We start from the raw sequence: 22,996 nt of genomic DNA on the forward strand, positions 1-22,996 counted from the left end.
TTATTTACATTATGCTCCTTGTACATTCCAAGAAATGATGAACCTAGTCTCAAGAAGACCAGATAATTGATGTTTGTTTTTAATGGCCTGCTAACTTAATTACTGAAATATTTGTTAACTAAAAGAATATTGTATTACTCAATACAAATGACACCAACTTAACATACCTTTGATTTTCCCTTCAACTGACAGGTTATAATTGTAGATTCTGATGCAGGCCAATGCACTTCTTCTAACTTTCTCAATCCTTCTAAACTCAGCCTGAACAAATAATCCCTATTACACAAAGGAAAAATTAAATTTTAATCATAATTTTATCCTAAAATAATTGGTGATATATATCCCACAGCCTTATTAACATCAAGTTTTCTCAATTCCCCATATACCTCCTGTTCACTTATAATTGGTTTCTCCTCATCAACTGCTCTCAAACTCTCCATGATGTCACATTCATAAGAATAAAAGACCTTTATTAACTGCTCATTAAATATCTCTATTTCTTCTGCAGCAGTTATTCTTATACCATTTTCTCCAATCAATGTCATCTTTCCATAATCTTTTTTTTTTCCTGGCTACATATCGAAAGAACTCCCTAGGATTCTTTTTGGCTTCATTAGCTAACTGCTGCTCATACTTTGGTTTTGCTACCCTAACTTAGGGTAGCAAAACCAAAGTCAGCTCCCTTGCCTTTTCTTTGTAATCCTCATGGAATTGATTATTACCACTCCTTTTATGCTGTCTCAATGCCTTTTTCCTCTGTGTCACATGCTTAACTCTTCATTCATCCATTTCACACCTACCTTCTGACCATTGGAATATGTTTAGACACTGCTTCTACTAGATAGCTTGAATATCACCCAAGCTGCATTGATCTCCTTTCCAGCTAACTCCTCATTTTATGCAACTGCAAGCAGTCTCCTGAACTTCTCATAATCACCAGCCTTGCAGCTGCACATATACCCTTTCCTGACAGAGGTTCTTGCATTGCTGGCAACCTTCTGTTACATATTGCCTGAGGTAGCTGTCCCTCAAAAATTCAAGAAACTCATTTTCTTTACTTCCAGTTACTATCATCATCCTAGTCTATATTGCCATAATTAAAATTGCCCATAATGATCACCATTTTACTTACTTGGCTAATTTGATTATACATTTCATGGTCTCTACCATCCACATTAACAGGTCTATAACAACATTCGACTAAATATTTCATTCTGTTCACCTCAATCTCAACACCATACTGCCTCAAAACCACTGGCACTATTTCCCTCTTGCATCTCTACTTTGCATGGACATAACTCACTTTCCCTATCATCAATAGCACTCCCTCTCCCTTTTTACCCTTTCTATCTTCACAATGAAACATATCATACCCATTATCATAAACATAAAATTCAAGATCAAAAGAATTAAAAATATATAGTGATTTTGTATGCCAAAAAATAATAGCTATTGTTAAAGTTATGATTCATTCTTATACCACTCATTATCCAGGATACTATTATTTAGTCTTAATTAGGATTAATTGAGTGTTTACAATAAATGTGGTCACAAAGAATTCATTAGTTTAACTGCAAGCATACCTGGCTCCTACAATCAGTTGGTATCTAGGGATATCGAACAGCAATTCCTTAAATGATACTACACCTGGCTGACTAAATCTATCAACTGATGTGTGAAGTTCTGTAAGAAACAAAAATAACTGTAAGACTAAAAGGTAAATAGAAGGGAATGACTTTTCCACACTAATTAGCAGCTATACTTATGATGAATAAGTATTATTTATAGATGACAGCTAAACAATGATTTATAATTTCCCATCTCATTCCTAACATTTCCTCAGATTTTATTAAAATCTGTATGGTCTTCGATAGTTATGGTTTTGAGTGAGAAATATCCAATAATAAGAATGATGATATTTAAAATGAGATATAAAAGATTATGCTGGATAATTTAAATACCGGCAGGCAACGGATATAGTTGTCTGTTTAACATCATAAGATTATGCATTCATGATCAAAAAAAAATTATTACACTAACAGAATTGGACATAAGAAAATCAATGAGACTAGAGATTTAGGATTTAGGCAATGGTGGACAAGAGTTGAAGTTCAGAGAACATATTGCAAATTGGACAAAATAACTTCAAAGTTTTGAATGTTAATGCATTGACCTCAGGTTAACCATAACCGACTCTGGCAACTAATTCCACTCATTCACTATTCTCAAAATGAAAAATCTAGTCTCTCACACACACACACACACACACACACACTTGCTAACAACCCCAACTCAATTTCCAGGAATAATTTGTTTTGCCTCCTTTAGCCAAATGCCAAAATATTTCCTCCACGTCATTCCTATAAATCCTTTTAGTAACTTAAATGGTTCCAGCACATCATCTTTATTACTTGTCTCTGGAACCTGTTCACCACTTCATCTCCAAGAAATCCAGGTGACTATACAAGAGTATAATAACCTAGATGTAGCTATATCAAAGCCTTATAAGAAATAAAGACTTCATATCTCTGCACTTTTTTTTTTTTGGCAATGCTACACCCACTTATGAAAGTTATTGCAAAGCTACAGTACATTCCTACTGTCAGTGGGCCGAGGATTTTTTTATATTATTCATTTTAATTTTTTTTACATACCAAAAACCCTGCTCTAAAGACAACACATGAACTTTTTCAAGCCACTTAAGGCCTCCAAAATAAGCAGGGCAGCAGTCTCATACTGGGTGATTAATTTCATTTCTGAACTAGACAATCAAATATCCATGTATACAATGGGATTTGAATCCGCAGCCTGTTGGTTGAAGAGCAGACATGTTAATCAGCTCAACTAACTAAGCAGCTTGTAGTGTTTTTCAATAATGAAGTAATCCTATAAACTATCTTAGCAATATGCCCTCAGAATTTTAACTATCTTCAAAAACTCCAAAATCCCTAGCTTCAATTTCCCAGAGTACAGTTCCATCATGTGGTACACAGATTGTAATCTTTTCAACCCAAAATGCATAACTTGACACTTTCCCACATTAAACTGCCATCTATTATCTTTTACCTATACTGTCCTTAAATCACAGTGGAAGCTCTACCTCACACCTTGATTAACTATCATGTTCTACCCAATTTTTCATCATCAGCAAATAGCTGAATATTTCCCTTCAAATCATTTTTCAGTCACTTTAAGAAATTAAACAGCAGTGGTCCAAGCACTGAGCCTTGCACAACACACTACTAGTTACCTACTTACTCATACACTACTCTTTTAGTATCTATCAGCCATCCAATTCATTTGCTCCAATTTGTGTAACATACGGTATAACTGTCAAATGCCTTTGCAAATCCAGTGGTATTGTAGTGTAGCCATTCTCTTTATTCAACTCAACCATCACTATTATAAGTCAGTAAACTACTAAGGCATGACTTATTCCCCATTCATATGCATACAGTATCATTCACATATCATTCACTCATACACATACAGTATCATTCTTATCCATCCATTCCTGAATGGATGGATAAGAATGGAGTCTAGTCTCCTTTAGATGATAGAACTAATTTTGCCTTCCTTCCACTTTGTTGGAACCTAACCACAGCTAAGATTTCATTTAAGCAGTCTAGTTAGAAGAAATGCTAATTCCTTTGTGCATTTACAGTATTTGCATTGAGATTCTACAACATCCTAAGTACTTCAAATTTAATATCTAATATTAATAATAAAATTATGAAAACAGTTGGAAATATCATAGAATTACAAACATTATATAATGGCTATTTATAAATCTCACTCTTATGAGTTCACAAAAGAAATGGACAGCATTTTGCATGACATCAGTTGATATTATCATAACTGGTAACCAACACCGATTTATCAAGAGACAGCTGTTGTTCTTTGAATGACTGACTTATTAACGATCTTGAGCAATACATAAATATTCCAATTAGAAAATTCAATGGCTAGGCATTGTCTAGAACATGCAGTGGTTAGGACACAGTTCAAAAACTCTAGCCACTAGAGGTAAATAATACCAATAACAGATCACTTTACAACAGCCAACACTTTAAGATGAGCTTTAAACTACAGGCTATTAAAATATAAATCAAGTATATAATTCCTAGAGACAAAATTTAAAACTAAAATGTTAACGATACCACAACACTCAACTGGGCTTTAAGGAAATTTAATTAAACCAACGAAGCCACAGAAAGCACAAGACATAAATATGCTACATAAAAATGTGAGATTGAGACTATAAATAGTACAAAAATTATTCCCACAATGAATAGTATGAGCATAGTTTCAAGCATTATCAACTATAAATTTAAAAAAGATAAAAAAAGAAATTACTGGAATGAATTTTCAAAATGCAAAAGGTAATGTCAAAGAAAGTTCCTTAAAAGAGATTAAAACTCATCTTAAAAATTACCTTTTTTCAGGGAAGACAACTTCAAAAATCAGTTTGAATTCAGAGAGAAACTAAGTAACAAACATGCATTCTTTAAAGTCAAACTTAATTTTTAAATTGCAAAATAAACTTTAACTATATTTCTAGATTACAGAGTATCCCATGATATTTTAATAACTGAAGGCTACAAAAATCAAAGGTAATGCTCTTGACTTTTTTGAAAGGTATAAAATGTAGACCACAAATTGCTTAAAATGACAGTTTTTGTAATCAATGCCAAACAACTCCCCAATACTGTGAAGACTGCTATGATAATATTGTTGCAATTTTCCACTATCTACCTCTGTGAATGGGTTTTCAGTGCTATTAAATATTAAAGCCAAGAAGAGAGAAAGATTGGGCTGTTGTCTGTTGAGGAAGAATTAAGAATGTTTACCCACAATTCAGTCATAAATGAAGAATCATCAGGCAAGTATTACATTAAAATTGTATGGCAGTTATTAAATCACACACACACACACACACACACAACAAAAATTACTGGATTTATACTTGTATATCAGTAATTTATATTTAATCAAAATATTACTGATTTCTCTTGATAAAATAATTATGTTCAAAGAAGTAAACTATTAGAGAAAAAGGAGGGATGCAGTAAAATTCTTAAAACAATTAGGTTTCTGGGAAGGGGGAGAAGAACGTTTTTAAGCACTAATTTACATGAATGATTTGTAAAAAAAAATGTAAATGACACTGCATCTGTAAAGTCATTAGAGATGTAGAAGATAAATGCAAATCTAAAAATAATGAAACTGGTTTCACTAATAAACACTCAATGATGAATAGATAATTTATTTTTTTAAGCGAAAAATACACCATTAGTAAAACAAATTTCCTCTTCCGTATATATAAGAAACTTAAATTTGCAACTGCATTGAGATCGAAAAACGTGAATACTAACAACATATTCCGGATTAAAATTAAACTATACAGCAAGCATCAGCAAACTTTTTCTGAGAAAGGAAGGGAGATTAGTCTTTTACACTTCGTAGGTCTAGAGGTAAAATCGAGGATATCATCTACTTAAACAAATTTATGCAGTTTTTCCCATTACAAAATATAAATGTGTACAAACAGATTTTTTTTGGAAATTACCGATTCTTTTTGATGAGACATAATTGCGCTTAAATAGGGTTCAGAATAAATGTTCTCTATCATCAAGATCAATTGCAAATACTCATCAGATAATGTTGATCGGTAAGGATAGTATACGCATTTCATCTTAGAAATATTCTTTTCCAAGCTACCGAATATGAATATAAACAATACCATATTCACCAGCATTCTAGAAACGCGTGGCAGATCACTGTGAGTGCGAACGGCGTCGGTGGCAACGTACGAAGACTGAAGTGTAACTATATATGTGGCATGAAAACGGACTATAGACAATACGCAAACAAATAGGCAACAGTGATTTCATGATTGTCACGAAATTCGTTTAAAAACCATTCTTAGCTCGAGGGCCGCAGTTTGCCGATCCCTGATCTAGAACAAATTCTTTTTAAAAGATTCTTAACTGTGCCAATGTTAAAAAGTTTATATTTCGCTTGGATACAAACTGCTTGCATTCTTAAGCCAAGAAGGATCACACACCACTCTAATACCTGTAATTACTTGAAAAAATAAATACGCACACCAACCATTCAATAAATATTTGAATATATATATATATATATATATATTCAAATAAACACTGCAAATATACCTATTAACTATACTGGCATTTATGTTATAAAATTGTATGATATTACTGTTTTAAAAAAATGGATAATCAATATGTAAACATCAGAAAAGGGGGAAAGACATACCAAAAGCACAAAAAAAAAATAAATAAAACAAACACTATACTCATTTGGACTCCAAAATAGGGTGCTCATAATTTAAAATAAAATTGGACATAACTGTCGAAGGTTAAAAAAAAAATCTTATTCCTGACTTTAATTTTTTTAACCTAAATAGTTAATTAGCTGGTACAAAAACATCATTAAATTTAAGTAAAAAACAGCTAACAGCTTACATTCCCTTTTAGGGAGTGGGCGAGACCTTTCAATCCATCTAGCTTTTGAAACTGAGTGAACAGTTCAATCTTCACCGGTAGCTAATCAGATAGCTAGCCCAAAACTATCAACTAACAAGCCGCAACCGATTAAGAGACAGGCAAACAAATGCTGCCATTTCTTGGCACCTAACCCTAACATAATATCTTACTGTGAAATAACGTGGGTTTTTCGGTTTTCTTCAGTTTACGGGAGAAAAAAACCGCTTACCCGTGCCAGAGATCGACTAACTCGGAAACCGGCTCGAAGAAAGGCTTAGAAAAAGTCTAGTCAGCGACTAGACTTAAAGTCCACCTTCGGGTTGCGCAGAGAATGCAAGCGTCACTTCTACTAAACTAATAAAACAAAATATTAACTCGAAAAAAAAAAATTAACAATGAAGTGGAAAGTATTTTGGTTATCAATGGGCTGGTGACAAGCTAAATATCACAGTCAAGTCAACCTAACCTTACTGTGGATTGTTTCGTTCCACAAAGGGGCTCTGGTGAGGCAAATATTGCCACCTTAAAAGCAAGCCTTCCGTTGTTGGAAGAAATAGCAACTAGACTTCTAGGTGATAGATGTCTAGTCACCCAATAAAATACTGCCATGCTTTCTAGAGGAGTGAAGTGGCTATTGCTGTAAATCCTCTATATAGGGTTTCTTCTTACATGCAGTACTTCAGACCAGAATTATTGAAGTGTGGGGCCAGCACCTCCTACATACGAGAGTACAGCGGTACTGACACCTGAGTATTAACTGGTCAGCAGCCAGTTAGTACTCAGGACAAAACCTACTGATAACACTTTAGGAGGCTTCCCTATAAGCAGAGGAAAACTGTTCCAGAAAGGAACAGGACAGAGGTTATAAGTTGGCCATCAAAACTATTGTCCGATTCCTGTCACATCTCAATACTCTCAAAAGTAATGAAGATAATCAACAACTAGCTGCTTCTTTACCGATATACCTATCGAATAATTAATGATAATCGATGTGGATACCATTCTACAGCAGACCCTTCTTGCTAATCTGAATCCCAATGGACATAAACCGTGGAAAGATTTTGATAATCTCAATTGGTTGCTCTTGATACTTTCAAGGCAGTTTGATCAATTATCTTGCATCATAACTTTCTATGCAAGTTGACTACTCATGGTCTCCCTTCCACTCTTTGAGCTGATTTCCAGCTTTTTCATGCATGGCACGGTTCCCTCTGATACGATTTTTTCCATCAATGCAGAAGTATCCCAAAACTGTGCTTTTACCTCCATTTTCTCCAATAACGCCAGCCTGGTTAACCGAGTGGTTAATCCGCTCTCCAGCCAAGAGGCTGCAGTTTCGAAATTTGCGTGGGCATGGATGTTCGTGATTGTCTTCCACCTTCATACATCCATTCATCCATCCAAGTATAGATACTCTCCCAATATGGACTGTGTCACCATGGGAGTAGTAGACCCCAACCCTCCCGCAATGGAAGATGCCTGTACTGGGTAGAAAAACAGGCTGTTCGTCATCATCTCCAATAACATCAATGATCATCTCTCACTAATGTCCAATCCTATTGGAAGCTTTGCTGATGACAGTAGCCTATTTCTCTTCGTTACAAAACTCTGTAATATGCAGAAGACTCAAGCTTCAAAGATCTATGGTGCATGCCTTGGATTCCATTTTCTGACACAATTCTAAAGTGAGATAAAGATAACAACACATTTCAATAGCAACCAAACGAAATCCTGCCTTCTTTTCCAGAAAAAACTCATTTTTATAATGTTGCATGTTCCAAGATTAGTTCTCCCTTCTTGGGTTGATTTTCACATTTAGCCTACCATGTCCTTAACATACATTCCTAGCTTCTTATCTCAAAAAAGCTTGATTATTCTTTTTCCTTCTAAGCAATACTTTTCTGCTCAAATCCTAAAACTTTATAAATCCCAAATCTGCCTAACATTACAATACTGTTCTCACATCTAGAGTGGCACACCAAAAACTCCTTCAACATGATTGTATCCAGAACTGTTCACTTAATAGATCACCACCTTCTGAATTTTATCATTTCTATGGATAATTCCATGGATGATGCTCAACTGAACTGGCCACCACCAACCTTCTTCCGCTGCCCTCTAATCACATACCACCAAGGGCAGCTAATGGCCAACATCAACATACTGTTAAGTTCTGGACTAACCAAAACTTATCTTCCTTCATTCCATATACCTCTATCCTTGAAGTCTTTTGCAACATACATAACCTCCGACTCTTGGAGAAAGCCATTAAAAGTTTTTCCTTCCCTCTAAATCACTGTCTACAAATAGCACCGTCATGCTATAGATCTTGAGACCTATCTTGTGTAGTGTTGATTTAAAAAAATAAATTATAATTTACTCGCTTGTTGCCCTGAAGTCTCAGTAGTTTCTTGTAATTTTGCAGCAATGGCTGGTGCAAATGAGCGTTCTGGTCTCTTATATACAAGTGATCAAATCTAAAGTATCCCTGTTTAAGGCCTTGTGGAGTGCCATCCAGTGATAAAAATGCTGCGAAACTTTGCAGGAATACATCGTGCGTCAAGCAGAAGCGATATCTGAAAAAAAAAAAGTTCCAAAATTCACCACTAGCAGCGCTGCAAACCCAAATGAAATTTGCATATCATTTAACTCAACAGGTGCCGGGGGGGGTAATAAGATGGACACGGGATTTTTCCATTCATTCTGGTTGTTAACCTCCACAGTGATGGCACTAACCTTGTACCAACATACTTTACCTGTGAAGCTGTACTACCTGTGACGAATGATTAGTCATTTTGAAGAAACAGGATCGTTGGAAGTTAGACCTGGCAGCGGTCGCAAACCAATCAGTTCACAAGAAGTGAATGAAGTTGCTGCTACCGTTGTGGAGCAGGTCATGAATAGCAGAATTGGTTCCTGGAGTGCATGTGCTGTAGCAAGACACATGGATGTACTTGACAACTGTCTGGAAAAATTCAACAAAAGATTCTGCATTTCTGCCCATTCAAGATAACCCTGACACAGGAGTTCCGCCTGCAGGACTTTGAAAGTCGACTGACATTCGCTTTAACGTTCCTTGCTCGAGTGGAGTTGGACGCTGCGTGGTCGTGGATGATTGTGGGAAGTCGAGGCTCACCTTCACGGAGATGTGAATACCCACAATTACCAGGCATGAGCTACGCAAAACCTACATGTAATCCAACAAATTCCTTTTCATTCACCCTAAGTTACTGTCTGGTGCGGGTTTACAGCTTCGCTTATGATTGGACCATTTTTCTTTGAGGACATTCACCAGTGGGGTCCGGTGATCTGCTCAGTTACTGCCGAGAGGTATCGCGATATGATAAACAATTCTGTTGTGCCACAGCTGCAGCAGCGCCTATGCATGGATGTTATTTTCATGCAAGATAGGGCCCCTACACGTATCGGTCGAAGAACCTCCTTTAGGAGGTTCTTCGAGAACATTTCACGGAAGCCGGAGTAATCAGACGCGAGTTTCCCACTGCATGGCCACTTCGTTCACCTAATCTGACTCCCTGAGACTTCTGGCTCTGGGAATTTCTCAAAGAAAGGGTTTATCGGGATCATCCTGATAACATGCCAGCGTTGAAAGGCAGCATAACACAGCATGTGCGCAACATCAGCCCTGACCAGCTGAGTTCCGACGTTGAACACGCTGTGCAAAGGATGCAGTTTGTGGCATACTGAGAAGGGCAGCACATCGAACAATATAGCCCGTGAATGCATAACGGAAGTGAATTGTTTATGCTTGTGTCGCTTTTCTCCTCCTTGAATACAAAAAAATTACTACATCTAAATTCGGTACATCGTGCAGCGCCCCTTATGGTGAATTTTGGAAATAATCCCCCACCCCCTTCAGATAGCGCTTTCGCATGACGCACAGTATTCCTGCACAGTTTCGCAGCATTTGGATCACTGAGTGGCGCTTCAAAAGGCATTAAACTGGGGTACTTTAATTTTGATTACTCTGTACTTTTCAGAATAATATCTTTAATACTGTTCATTTTACACACTAACTCAATAAAATCAATTCACATCATTCCTTTGAAACAATTTTTCGTATTCATTGATTTTACTGTATCAATATAAATGAGTTTTTCTCCTTGTTCCATAATAAATAATTCACTAAAAATAAAACTTTCTGTATATACAATGGGTCCAGACAGGGTCAAATTTAATCGTGGTTTTCATATTGTCAAAAGGAATGTTTTCATTATGATTGTGTGGAAATCCTTCATTATAACTAACTTTACAGGTAAAAGAATTAGTTAAATTATCTTGGTGACTTGTGGTAACGTGAATACCTTATTTGCTCGTATAGATGTCAAGCTAGTGATGACGCCGCTTTTCCATTCTTCCGTTTACTTTCAGTGCTGTCCGGGACAGAGATAAAAATTTGGCGAGGATGAGCCATTTTTTGTGTTTTCTAATAGTTTATTAGAAAAGTCATTTACATAAAACCTAAATTGTGAATGTATCATAAAACGCCGTTAATCAAATTATGCAATAACTCTTCAGCGGCACGTCAATATTTTTTTTTTAAGTTTTGTCAGATTTCAATCTCATATCTTACTTGAAATGCCGATGAACTGTCTCTCAAATTCCATGAATTGTAGGTGAGAGTAAATTGACTATTAATATAAAGGAAAGTAGATTTTTAAAAAATAATAAATAAAATTATTCATGAGGTTTGACATAATCGACGGAAATAAAATATGATTTTAAAGTCCTTTAAAGCAGCCTAATTACTCTTTCCAAAAGGCAATAAAGATAAATCGACGCATTTTTTGCTGTGTCTTATAGTTTTGTATTCTTCATCAGCAAAGTGACAAAATGATTTCAGCTGTTCCTCTTACGGTGTATGTTCGTGAGAATACTTTTGCAAGTCAACTGGTAATGCAGTAGTGAAAGGCATATCTGGAGGCTGAAACAATTTTGAAAACAGATGAGCATCCTACTATCTTTAACAGCCTGTCCGGCTTAATAAGTACAATATTTGTGAATTTCTTTAAGTATAGTAATAGTTTATTTAGCATAAGTATATACATTTAGAAATTAACACCATAATAAATATTTTCCGATATTTCGGCAATGTCACATTGCCATTTTCTAAAGGAACTTACAAAAAAGTTACGTGCACGTAGGCACTACAACACAGAAACTGGAAATGATAAGATGAAGCTATTGTTTTCCTAACAGTCCTGATGGTGCCCTCTAGCGGGCTAAGTAGGTGTTCTTGGCCGTTGGGCTGAAGGTCTGCAGATGTAGGCCTCCCAAATTTGGGGCAGTCGCATACACCCAAATTTGTTGAGGTTTGGAGAATTTCTCAGGGCTGAGGCTGATTCCATAAAGAGCCTTTCAAATTTGTATTTGCTACGGTGTATCACTGTAGCTTTCTTCCACCGTATTCTGTGGCGTGTATCCAGAGCATGGTCCGCAAGCCCAGAATGACTATTTGTGAAAACGGATGTAGTCCTTGTGTTCCGAAATTCTGATATTCGCTGTCCTGCCTGTTTGGCCAAAGTAAGACAGTTTACAACTGCAAGGGACCTGGTAAACACCAGGTAGGTCTAGGGGAAGTGGTTGGTCTTTAGTGGAGCGGATAAGGGATGCCAATTTTCTGTAAGGTTTGTAACAGGAGGTCAGGTCATGTTTTTTTAAGATTTCGGTAATCTTTTCCGAGGCGCCTCGGATGTAGGGAATGGTGATGGATTTAGAGTAATCCTTGTTGTGGAGGGAAGGGGATCTGTGGTTTGTAGGTTCTAATATCTTTTTTGGGGGGGTAGCCATTGGCTGAGAAAGTGTTGAGGATGTGATTTAGTTCAGTGTTTAGGGCCAAGTTGTTTGAACAGATTAGTTTAGCCGTTGTATAGTGTTTTCACTACTCCATATTGTTGTGAGGGGGGGGGGGGGGAATTGTTGGTGAATGTATCTGCCTGTATGGGTGGGTTTTCTGTAAACTGAGAAAACCAAGGATCCATTAGGCTGGCGGGTGACTAGTGTGTCTAGGAAAGGGAGGCTGTTGTTTTCCTCTTTTTCCAAAGTGAATTTGATTCTGGGGTGTTGATTGTTTAATTGTGTTAAGAAGGAGAGATGTGTTTCAGAGCCATGTGGCCAAATAGCGAACACATCATCAACGTAGCGAAGCCATATGGTTGGTTTTTGTGGGGCAGAGGCCAAGGCTTTTTCTTCAAAGGTCTCCATAAAGAAACTGGCCAAGGGCGGGGAGAGTGGTGAACCCATGGCTGTCCCCTCTATTTGTTTGTAGAATTTTCCCTGCCAAACGAAATAGCCTGAGTTCATTGTGAACTGAAATAAGGCTGAGATGTCGGGAGATAATTTAGCTTGGATTAGCTCTAAAGTTTCCTTGAGTGGGACATTTGTAAATAAAGAGGACACATCAAAGCTGACCATTATGTCAGTATGTTGGAGTGTAAGGTTTTCTATGCTGGCTTTGAAATGGGCCGAGTTTTTTTTTTTTTTTTTTTTTTTTTTTTTTTTTTTTTTTTATGTGTGATGGTGTGTTGCCAGTATAGTGGGCGAGCTCTTTGGCCAAATGTTTAGCTAATTTGTATGTGGGGAAATCAATGCCATCCACTATGGGACGTAATGGCACATTTTCTTTGTGTATTTTTGGAAGTCCGTAAATACGGGGGGGGGAATAGAGTTAAACGGCTTTAATCTGTTGGTAACTTCTACAGTCACTTCTTCAGAAGTGACTCTCTTAAGGAGAGTGTAAAGTTTTCTAATTTGGGAGTTGGTGGGATTGTAATTGATAGGGAGGTAAGTGGCCCGATCTAATAGAAGAGCATTCAGCTTACCTGTGTAGTCCTTTTGGTTAAGTAATACAGTTGCATTTCCCTTATCCGCTTTGGTGATAACTAATTCTTTATTATTTTTCATTTCCTGTAGAGCTTTATATTCCTTGTTTGATATGTTGGTTTTTGGTGGTCTTGCTTTGGAAAGAACACAGGCTACATCCAGTCTTACACTGTTGGCGACTTGATGTGGAAGGTGGCGGATTCCGCGCTCGATCTGGATCATAATATCCTCACTAGGTATTTTATTGGGAGCAATGGCAAAGTTGTGTCCACGTGCTAGAGCGTTGAGTGCTTCAGGCTTTAGGGTGACTGAAGAAAGGTTGATTACCGTGTTGGTAATAGGTTTTGGAAAGAAGGTAGAGTTCTTTTTTAATTTTTCGAACTTTTTCATCTGTCGGCCTCGTATTTTTTTAAATTCTTTTTCGGCAGCGGTACATGAGACGTCATGTAAAATCGACCAAAGTTCGTGGTTCAAAGTGCGCGAAAGCCTGTCTACGAGAATATTTTATTCATGTGTCTTAATGTTATTTGTAGCCAACTAATTGCGTGTCTTGCGTTATTATGCCATGTGTACTATTGAGATGTACAATGTTTATACATTTTGTACCAGGATAAACTTATGCTCGTGGATTATATGTCTTACATGATTCTGAAAATGCTTATGAAAATGTAAACTGAAGTTAAAAATAAAATTATACTATTAAAAACTTACAACTTCCTAACAGAACTAACATTTTCTGTCACTGTAACCACAATAAGAAATATTGCTACATTTGTTGATTATGCCCAGTTTTAATTTCTAGGATGTTATTGCAATTTGGTTAAAATATGATTTTAATCTATTTGCCATAAGACAACCATTGGCAATTTCCAGGATGACTAAAATTATTTATATTAATTTAAAAAAAAAAAGTTCTTTCTCCCCATCCCTCTGTTTTTTTAAGTCGGCATCTATAGTCAGTAACTATAGACTGACTTAAACAGAAAAACAAAAACCTTTATACTTTGTCGAAAACATGCCATTAACATGCTTCTTGACCCAGAGCAGAGAATATCAAGAATTTCACAGATAAGCCACGGCGTTGCTAACAGCTCTTATGGTCAAAGTGACAAACCACAGAACACTCGTAACATTCTTTCGATCCTTCCCTCAAAGCAATTTTCGGAATAGCTTCATATTAAATTTTAAAAGGAAGAATTATTTCATAGAAAAACATGGAATCAAATTTCTTAAAAAAAATAAAAACGATCATTTGCATGTCCTTTTCCTCAAAGCACTCAAAAATATCATTCAACTAATTTCCTACAGGCCTGTGATATTTTATAGAAGTTCTCATCTTTTATACAAAATTTTTGTAACTTCAGTACACCTAATAACATCAGGAAAAAACCTGACCACGAATTTCAGTTTTATTATCCTGGCAGTGAAACTGATTCAGGCAGATGAACGGAAAAATTAGGCTTCTAATTCATAAATAGAAACTAATTCTATATTGTGTTACTTGAAAAAGGAAATGCAAATAGTTGTTCTGTAAAACATGTAATAACGATATTGAATAATTCAACTGTTTATATTTTACTCCAATATACAAAGATTAATCCTAACACACAAAGGGAAGTAGAATCTGTACAATATTAGTGCTACTGTCCGACCACAGAAGCGAGAGCCGTCGTTGGCAGACGCCAATAAGAGTCGATTCATGTTGAAGGTGTTGGATTCTGATTATGTAGATATTAGAGTAATTATTATTTGCTTCAGAATCCAACATGATCTTCCATCACAAAGGCTACATTTGTAAATATTATTTAATGTAAATAACTTAAATTATAATTTGATATCATATCCTTAATTATATCTAATATTTAATTGTTTAATCAAAGATATGTGTTAATAGTAATAAGATTCTGTATTAAATATTATTAAGCTATTTTATTTATTGTTGTGTCAATATTATAAGAACTTGTATTTGTAATTTAACTACGCATTTATTGAAATGCAAATATTCTATTTATTCTTGTTTGTGAAAGTTTAACGTTATGTAATAACTGAATGTAGTGGTATAACCTTATGTAAGGTTAACGAAAATGTTTACGTTTATTTGTTGTCATGGAAACGCGTGAAATAAACGAGCGCAAGTGGAACAGAGGGAGGGCTGGAAAAATAATAATAAAAAAATATAAGAGGTAACAAGGGAGAGTTGGGATGGAAACTTGGAAGTGAGAGAAAGCAGGGGTGATAAAATAAAGTAGAAGTAAATAAAAGGTTCTTAAGGGTAGGAGTTAAGTGGATAAAGTTCATAAGTGAGCAAGAACGTAACGAATTTTACTGTTAGCTGAAAGTGAATTCAGCAGTAATAATAGAAGGAAAATTAATGCTACAATCGGATATAATAAAAAGCTGGACGTTCAAGGAAGAATTCTGAATAAACCCAGCTGTTCTAGTATTGCAGCTTATTTCCGATTTTGCCCTAAAGAGAACCTCACAGTGTTTTAATTAATTTATGAGTGGTAATAAGGATAGTTGAAGTACCCTGTAATTGATGTCTAGAATTCTGAAGCGTGATTGATAGTGCTTTAAGTATCACTGCGGATAATTTTTGTAGATGTGTTTTTATTCTTTAAGTGTGATAAGTAAATTCCAGAAGTTTGCTCACAACATAATAGATGTTCTAAGAACCATTTCCGGTAAGGTCTATCATAGTGTATTATTAACTTTAACTGTGGAAACCCTTCGTGATTGAGAGTTGAAGTTAAGAATTGTTAGAGAGATATTTTCAACTATTAGTGCCTGCGATATTTTGAACTTATAGCATGACTGAGAAGTGTGTGAAAACTGATTAGATAGGAAGTTCTATTATATTTATATATGTGTAGGAACTTTGTAACTCAGAAGCTGAGAAAGTATGTGAAGGCTTGGAAGGTTGAACTAATGTGATTGACTTGGCTTAATGTTTGACTTGTTTTTATTGTTTAAATTAGAAGTAGAATTTATGTATGTGTTATATAGCTTATATTAAATGTTTGTTTTGGTTAATCAAAAGTTGTATTTTGCCTGAATCTCTTTTACTGCACCATTCATAAAATATTCGAACCAAAGCTTACCCGCTTTGGTTAAGTAAGTCAAATATACTCGGCCAGTATATATATTAAGGAGAAATAGTTGAGGGTTGATTTTTCTTCAATTCTTGAACTAATTCAGATATAGAGTGGCGCAGTCTTTAAATATAAATTCTCTATATTTGAATTAGAAACCAACTAGCAACTATTTTTAGGTTAAGAACATCGTAGTAAATAACATGTCGGATCCAAGGTACAGATTAAAACGAAGTAGGATCCAACAAAGGGGAGAAAGAAATAAGGCGATGTACGAATTGGTCACCAACACGCGAAATCACGTGCTTTATACGTAAAATTTTCCAACTGTTATCTAGGCAAAATAGTTACCACTTTAAAAACTACAATGATCATAAAAGAGAAATTAATTTGCCAACGTGTAAACAACTCATCCACAATACGAATTGATTACCCTATTATCGGAATGAATTCTCCTTTTGACATGCGCAGAAGTGCCAAAGGGTCTCGTATCTGTAGTATACAGCATACATGAAGAGATTTACAAAAAAGTAGCCATTTTTAAGCGCTATTCTCTTGGAGGCCACCACATCAGAAAGCTTATTTCAGAAAACTGACGGAATGGAAGAAGAGGAAATTAGCTCAGTGGGTTTGACGTTAGCAGCTGCTAGTGTTTTATTTATTTTTTTAACATGTTTAAAATAAAGTGAAGGAATGGTGATGGCCACTTGATGGAACGGTGTCCATGAAAATATCTACAGCAGAAGCATAATGGGATGAGTTTGTGAAATGCCCTTTACTAGATAGTTTCGTTATTTTTTTTTTTTTTTTTTTTGGGGGGGGGGGGGGAGATTCAATGTATGTACCACCCCGAAATGCAAGGACAGTATTCCAAGGTTAGTCGGATTTTAGTTGGGTTTTTGACAGTGTTAGCGGTTGAACAGGTTGGAAAGTAGTCGTGAGAGGAAAAGGACTATCTGTGTGTGTGTTGGGGGGGGGGGGGGGCCCGAGGAGACTTGATATGATGTCTGTGGCAGGAAAGGCTAGAAATGCAGGTCAGACCAACCTCCAATAAATTTGCCTATAAAACCGAAACCTAAACTAAAAAGAAAACATTGTGCATATACTTTAATGTTTGCAAACATATAAATTAAAAAAAAAAAAAAAGAAAAGAAAAAATGATCCGAGGATCCCATTTTAGATTTAGTTAATCATGAAGCAGCAGGGACGGAAAAATGAGTGGTAATGAAATTAACATGGAACATGTGAAAATGAGTGAGGATATGTACAAAAGGAAGGTATTAGGAGCGAAATGAATTCAGGCTGTGCAGAGTAGCAAAAGGCAGTTAGAAAAGGAAGAGATGGGCTGTGAAAGTGAAAAAGTCAAGGGAAGAAAGAAAGAGAATAGGAAGATAAAGGAGAAATTGAAATGACGGTAGCAGAAGGTTAGAAAGGACGGATAGCACGAGGAGAAAAGAGAAGATACCATGCTGTGTGGAGATTCAATTCAATTGAAAAGGATGTAAAAAAAATTAGGAGCAGGTTTCCGCGAGCGTGGATGGCATATCAATTCTCCGACCAACAGATTGCGGGTTCGAATCACGCTGCAGACATGACTGATCGTCTTTATGCGGGAGATTAATTTCATCGTCCGGTGTGGGACCACCGTCCTGCTTACTGGAGGGGTCAAGTGTCTTAAGAAAAGAGACACTGTCGTGTTCGGTCTCTTGAGCAGGGTTCCCAGATTACGTAAAAAAAATAAGAATCTAGGTATAATTAATAAAAATAGAAAAGATCCTTAGGCCACCCATGGTACTTAATGTACTAGAGGTTTACAACTTTTCGTTCAAGGGACAACAGGCCGTGAACAGAAGAACTGTGCTGGTCAGAATGAAGGTTTTACCATGGAAGCAAAAGGAAGTTGAGTGACATTAGAGAAAGTGAAGCAAAAATTGAGCGCTGGAATTGTTAGTGTATTGCTCAGGTATGATGGAAGGGAAATTAGAAGAAAAGCCTAGAAACTAGTAAGAAAAGCCAGAGTATGTGAGTGTATAACATATCTGAGAGGGGAGCAGCTGCAGTTGTCAATGAGTGTGAAATGGATGGATTGTTGCCGAGATGAATTCGTTTCCCTGCCTAGACATAGTGGTGCTAGGAGTGTAAGTTGACTCTCATTCCACCAATAGTCGTCTTACAGGTCTCTGCAGAAGAAGCATAGTCAAAGTTCCTGTTGAACGATAATGAGATGGAAAGTGGGAAACAGGGGTAGGCTGTTTTATTTTAGTACACCAATGTGAGGAGTATAAGGAATAGAGTTCGTGGGCCAGATCAAATTAGCTGATCCCAGATCAGTGAGACCCTGTTGATGGAAGGTGATATATTAACAGAGGTGGGGGAATCATTGAGCAATACTGAAAGTGGGTTCGAAGGTTTGACATGCAACGAGCAGGAACAATGGATATTTAAAGTGAGGTGTTGTGCTTAGTCCGAGTAATGGAGAAGGTTATTCTACGATATTCAGGAATACGGGACTTCCTGAATATTAACTGAATTACTGACTGAAAGCAAAATCCATCAACATGTGTGAGCAAGGAGAATGAGTTCCTTAGAGAATTACTTTACACAACATGTGGTAAAACTGACGAGTGTTAGATCTGATTATAATACCACGCCAACATTTGCCGACTGACAAATGTTGGTGTGGTTTTGACATGAGATTGTCAGCAAGATGCAAACTTCTCTGAAGAAAAAAAGTGTAGATTTATCTATACAGTGTAGTGACTGATAAATGTAGGAAAGAAAGGGTGAGTATGGCATAATCAACCAAGGTGAGGGGGGAAACCAGTGCTGCCAAGGATTTGGTTCGAGATCAGTTATTGATGGCAATGTCAGATCTTTATCCTTCAGATCTATATCCTTAGATTTTGGTTAAATGGGGTGGGAGTGAAATGAATGAATCATGTTATGCAGGAACTGCAAAAGAAAAGGATATTACAGAAGACACGAGGAATGGGGGCACTCAGATGCATGAAGAATTAAGGAACAAGCCAGGTCAGACGAGTGTTCAACATTTAATTATTATATAGCACATCAACTGAGGTTCCAAGACTTACAAGGGAGCAACTCTGCAAACAATACTAGACGATTAATCGTATACGCTATAGATCTGCCAATTCTGTATACACGCAGAATGTAGCTCATATGTGCAAACTGCAGTTAATAAGCACTGTCTAAAAGGAAAGTCAACGGAGAAATAAATTAACATTTATCAAGACTAACATGGTTAAATTATCAACTCAAAATGTTATTCCCATAATGAAATTACGGGATATTGGTTTTATCTTCAGAGTGAATAACTGAAAGTAAAACGGATTAATGAAAACCAAAATGTCTGCTTAACAGTTTAAAAAGAAGTATGTTTCAATCTGTGGTCTGCAAATTCCTCAAAAATGTTTTGACCAGTGTTTTTTTTTTTGAAAAAATTTCATTTTAATGAAGGCCTTCGGAGAAAATCTTACTCTCAAACATTCAGATCAGAATCTTGGATCTTTCCCAGTTTTTATATTCTTCGATTTCCAGAAAGAGAACAAGGAAATTTTTGCTTCACGTTAGCAAATTAAAGAGGGGGGGGGGGGGGAACACAACAGTGCTAAATTTTAGGGAAGCGGGAGAAGAGAAAAATAAATTAGTGATTTACTATTATCGCTTTTATTATTTTTACTACTAATCTGCATAATGTCGCTTTACTTAAATTGTCACGCAAACTGATAATTTTCCATCAACTTCTTTTTCTGGGTTTCGAAATAACGTTAGAAGTTTTCCTTAATAGTAACTAGCCAATATAAAGTTGCCAAGTATAATTATTAACGGATGAATGTATTTACGCCGAGTCTTTCTTGGTGAATATTTAAAAGCATAACATCTATGAGTAGTTGCAAAATAAATTCCATGATAGCAGTTTTACATGACGGATATTCATTAATTTTGTTATCTCCAAACTCACCATTAATTTGACAAGCTTATAAAAGAAATCTCACATAAGAGAAAAAAAGGAATAATATTTAATGTTTTGTTTCGAAAGGGTAAGTAAACAATAACATTAGCCTAGGAATAACACAATTCCGGCAACCTATCATCCAATTTTTAATATACCGTATGCTCTAGAGCAGTGATCCTGTAATAAACATGGGATTGACTTTCCCTCAATGTACGTTAGATAACGCTATTCGAATAAAAAGCAAAATTTAGATATTTGCAATCGGTAGCCTCAGCTTAAAATAATTATTCATAATCAAGTAAAAGGTCAATTGAATGAATGAATGAACGAACATTCCTGGCCTAAAACATCAAAATGCGACTGTTACTATTGAAGTGCGCAGATTTCTCACTTAGCAAATGAGAAATCGGTCTGATTACCCCTTTCGTGTACGTATATGAGGAGTCAATTGAGTTCAGTGTTTATTATGAAAATTAATGAAACCTTGGTAGTAGGGAATACCTTTTCTTTCTCTAGACGACTAAAATCAGTCTACGCTCTCGTTCCTATCATGATGAACGAAAACATCCACTAGATGGAATATGAATGTTCTGGGAGTAGAAATAAAAAGAGAAGGATTTTAGATCAATCACAGAATTTTTATCCACTTAGTGACATCAGATAGCCATGTCCACAAAATGATACAAGTCAGTCAGCTGTGTTCTCTGAGACCCTGCACTATATGTTCAATAGCATAACGAGGATTTTTTTTTGTCCAAGAAAAAAAAAATTGTCGCGACCATTTTTTTTTAATATATACAAAAAAGAATATTATTGATAAGAAGTGTTCCCTTAGCATGGCGCCTTGGATAACTAAATCTCAATAGAAATAAGAAGAGAAGGATTTTAGATCAATCACAGAATTTGTATCCGCTTAGTGACATCAGATGGCCATGTCCACAAAATGATGCAAGTCAGTCAGCTGTGAACTGTCATCAAAACTGAATTGAAAAAGATAAAAATTTGCACGAACTGAGTAAACAAAATCTAATGAAAGATTGTCCGATGACAACAGCGTGGTTTCAGTGTATATCTTACTACATAGTGTTAAAACAACATAAGCAAATATTTATTTCTCAAGCTTTCTCAGCGATGCAAGCCGGTAAAAACTAATCCTCAAATTACTGCTTGCATAGTGCAGTGAAAGATACAATGTACGCTTTTGTTCTGGAAATGATCTGAATGTGAATCTCGTCATCACACAATCCTTCCCTCCCCTAAATGAATGCGAGTTAACTGACCTTTTACATACGATGACGCTTCTCCCCTCATAGAAATTCGGATCACCCAACAACTCAAGCACATCAGGTGTAAAAACACCTACTCGTACATAGTTAACAAAACATGAGCAAGAGTGGTATCCAACAATGAGCCAAGTAAGGGCGGCATGTAATAGAAGCAGTAATAATATGGAACAATCCTTTCTCAATATAACTTGCATTAATCTCAAACCCAAGTTTACTTTCTTATTCTGCAAGTATTGGCATGATGCCTCAGTGTCAAAGTCGAATAACAGCAACGTCCCTACGGTAGGAAGCAGATCTGTTCAAATCACCCGATGAGCAATTTCAATCGAGATTGAGTTAGTCGGTCTCATACTGCGATAAAACTGTTTCCTTTCCCCAATATTAAGAATTATCTGGGGGGAGAATTGACAATGCAAACAACTAACAAAAATGTTTTCTCAAGACTATAAAAGACTTTAGATTTTCCTTTTTGTAATTTCCATAATTAAATATATTTACGCATATTTCGAATAACTGAGTACAATAGTAACTATAGTTTTTCTCCTCCCCCCCCCCGCGACATGCTTTTGAATGGCATCTGGTCTTCATTGAATTCTGAGACCCTGCACTATATGTTCAATAGCGTAACGAGGATTTTTTTAGCCCAAGAAAAAAAATTGTCGCGACCCATTTTTTTTTTTTTTGAATATATACAAAACAGAATATTATTGATAAAAAATAGTCCCTTAGCATTGCGCCTTGGATAACTAAATCCAAGTTAAGAGATTTTGCTCTCCCACTGTACCAGTTTGTGCGTTGCAGCATCAATCAATAACCGGATTCAGTTCCTATCAACAATTTTTAGATTTAAAAAACATGATTAAGATTTTTTTTAAGGATGCCATTTCTTCTAATCAGAAACATGTACTTTCCCTCCCTCTCCCGGAAAAAAAAAATACAATTTCTTTGGGAAGTGATATTAGTGCCGTAACGATTTTTTAGCCGCCTACAAGATTTCAGTTAACAAAGCCTCATTCTATCAAGGAGTCACGATAGCGACTTCCAAGCTAATTATTGTAGCAAGTCACTGATCCAAATGATTCTTGTAATAAGATTAGACAACCCTCGACCTGAAATAACCAGTTCTCTTATCGATCCCTCATTTTTATTGAATAGATATTCCACAGGACCCAGTCTGCCATCAAAGTGCTCAATCCAAAAGGAACTAGAGCAATTTAAAAACGTTCACGAAAAGCGTCGTTATTCTAATCCTCAGCAGAAGCCTCTACATTGAATCGTTCCATCGAT

General features: G+C 36.1%; 1 protein-coding gene across 4 annotated transcripts in view; it reads right to left on the reverse strand.

Annotated features, from left to right (window-relative positions):
- LOC150093601 (semaphorin-5A-like) overlaps positions 1-22,996 on the reverse strand; it is a 299,721-nt gene that overhangs the window by 109,331 nt on the left and 167,394 nt on the right. For all 4 annotated transcript variants that reach the window (XM_090412830.1, XM_090412829.1, XM_090412831.1 and 1 more), the window contains exons 3-4: positions 1,584-1,683; positions 168-276 (exon numbers count right to left, since the gene is read on the reverse strand). In XM_090412830.1, coding sequence (XP_090268956.1) covers positions 168-276; positions 1,584-1,683 — 209 coding nt within the window. The remainder of the gene's footprint in view (positions 1-167; positions 277-1,583; positions 1,684-22,996) is intronic.

The sequence above is a fragment of the Typopeltis vanoorti genome, chromosome 23 (assembly GCF_054136105.1).
Source record: "Typopeltis vanoorti isolate ZY-2024b chromosome 23, IOZ_Tvanoo_1.0, whole genome shotgun sequence".
Classification (NCBI taxonomy): Eukaryota; Metazoa; Arthropoda; class Arachnida; order Uropygi; family Thelyphonidae; genus Typopeltis; species Typopeltis vanoorti.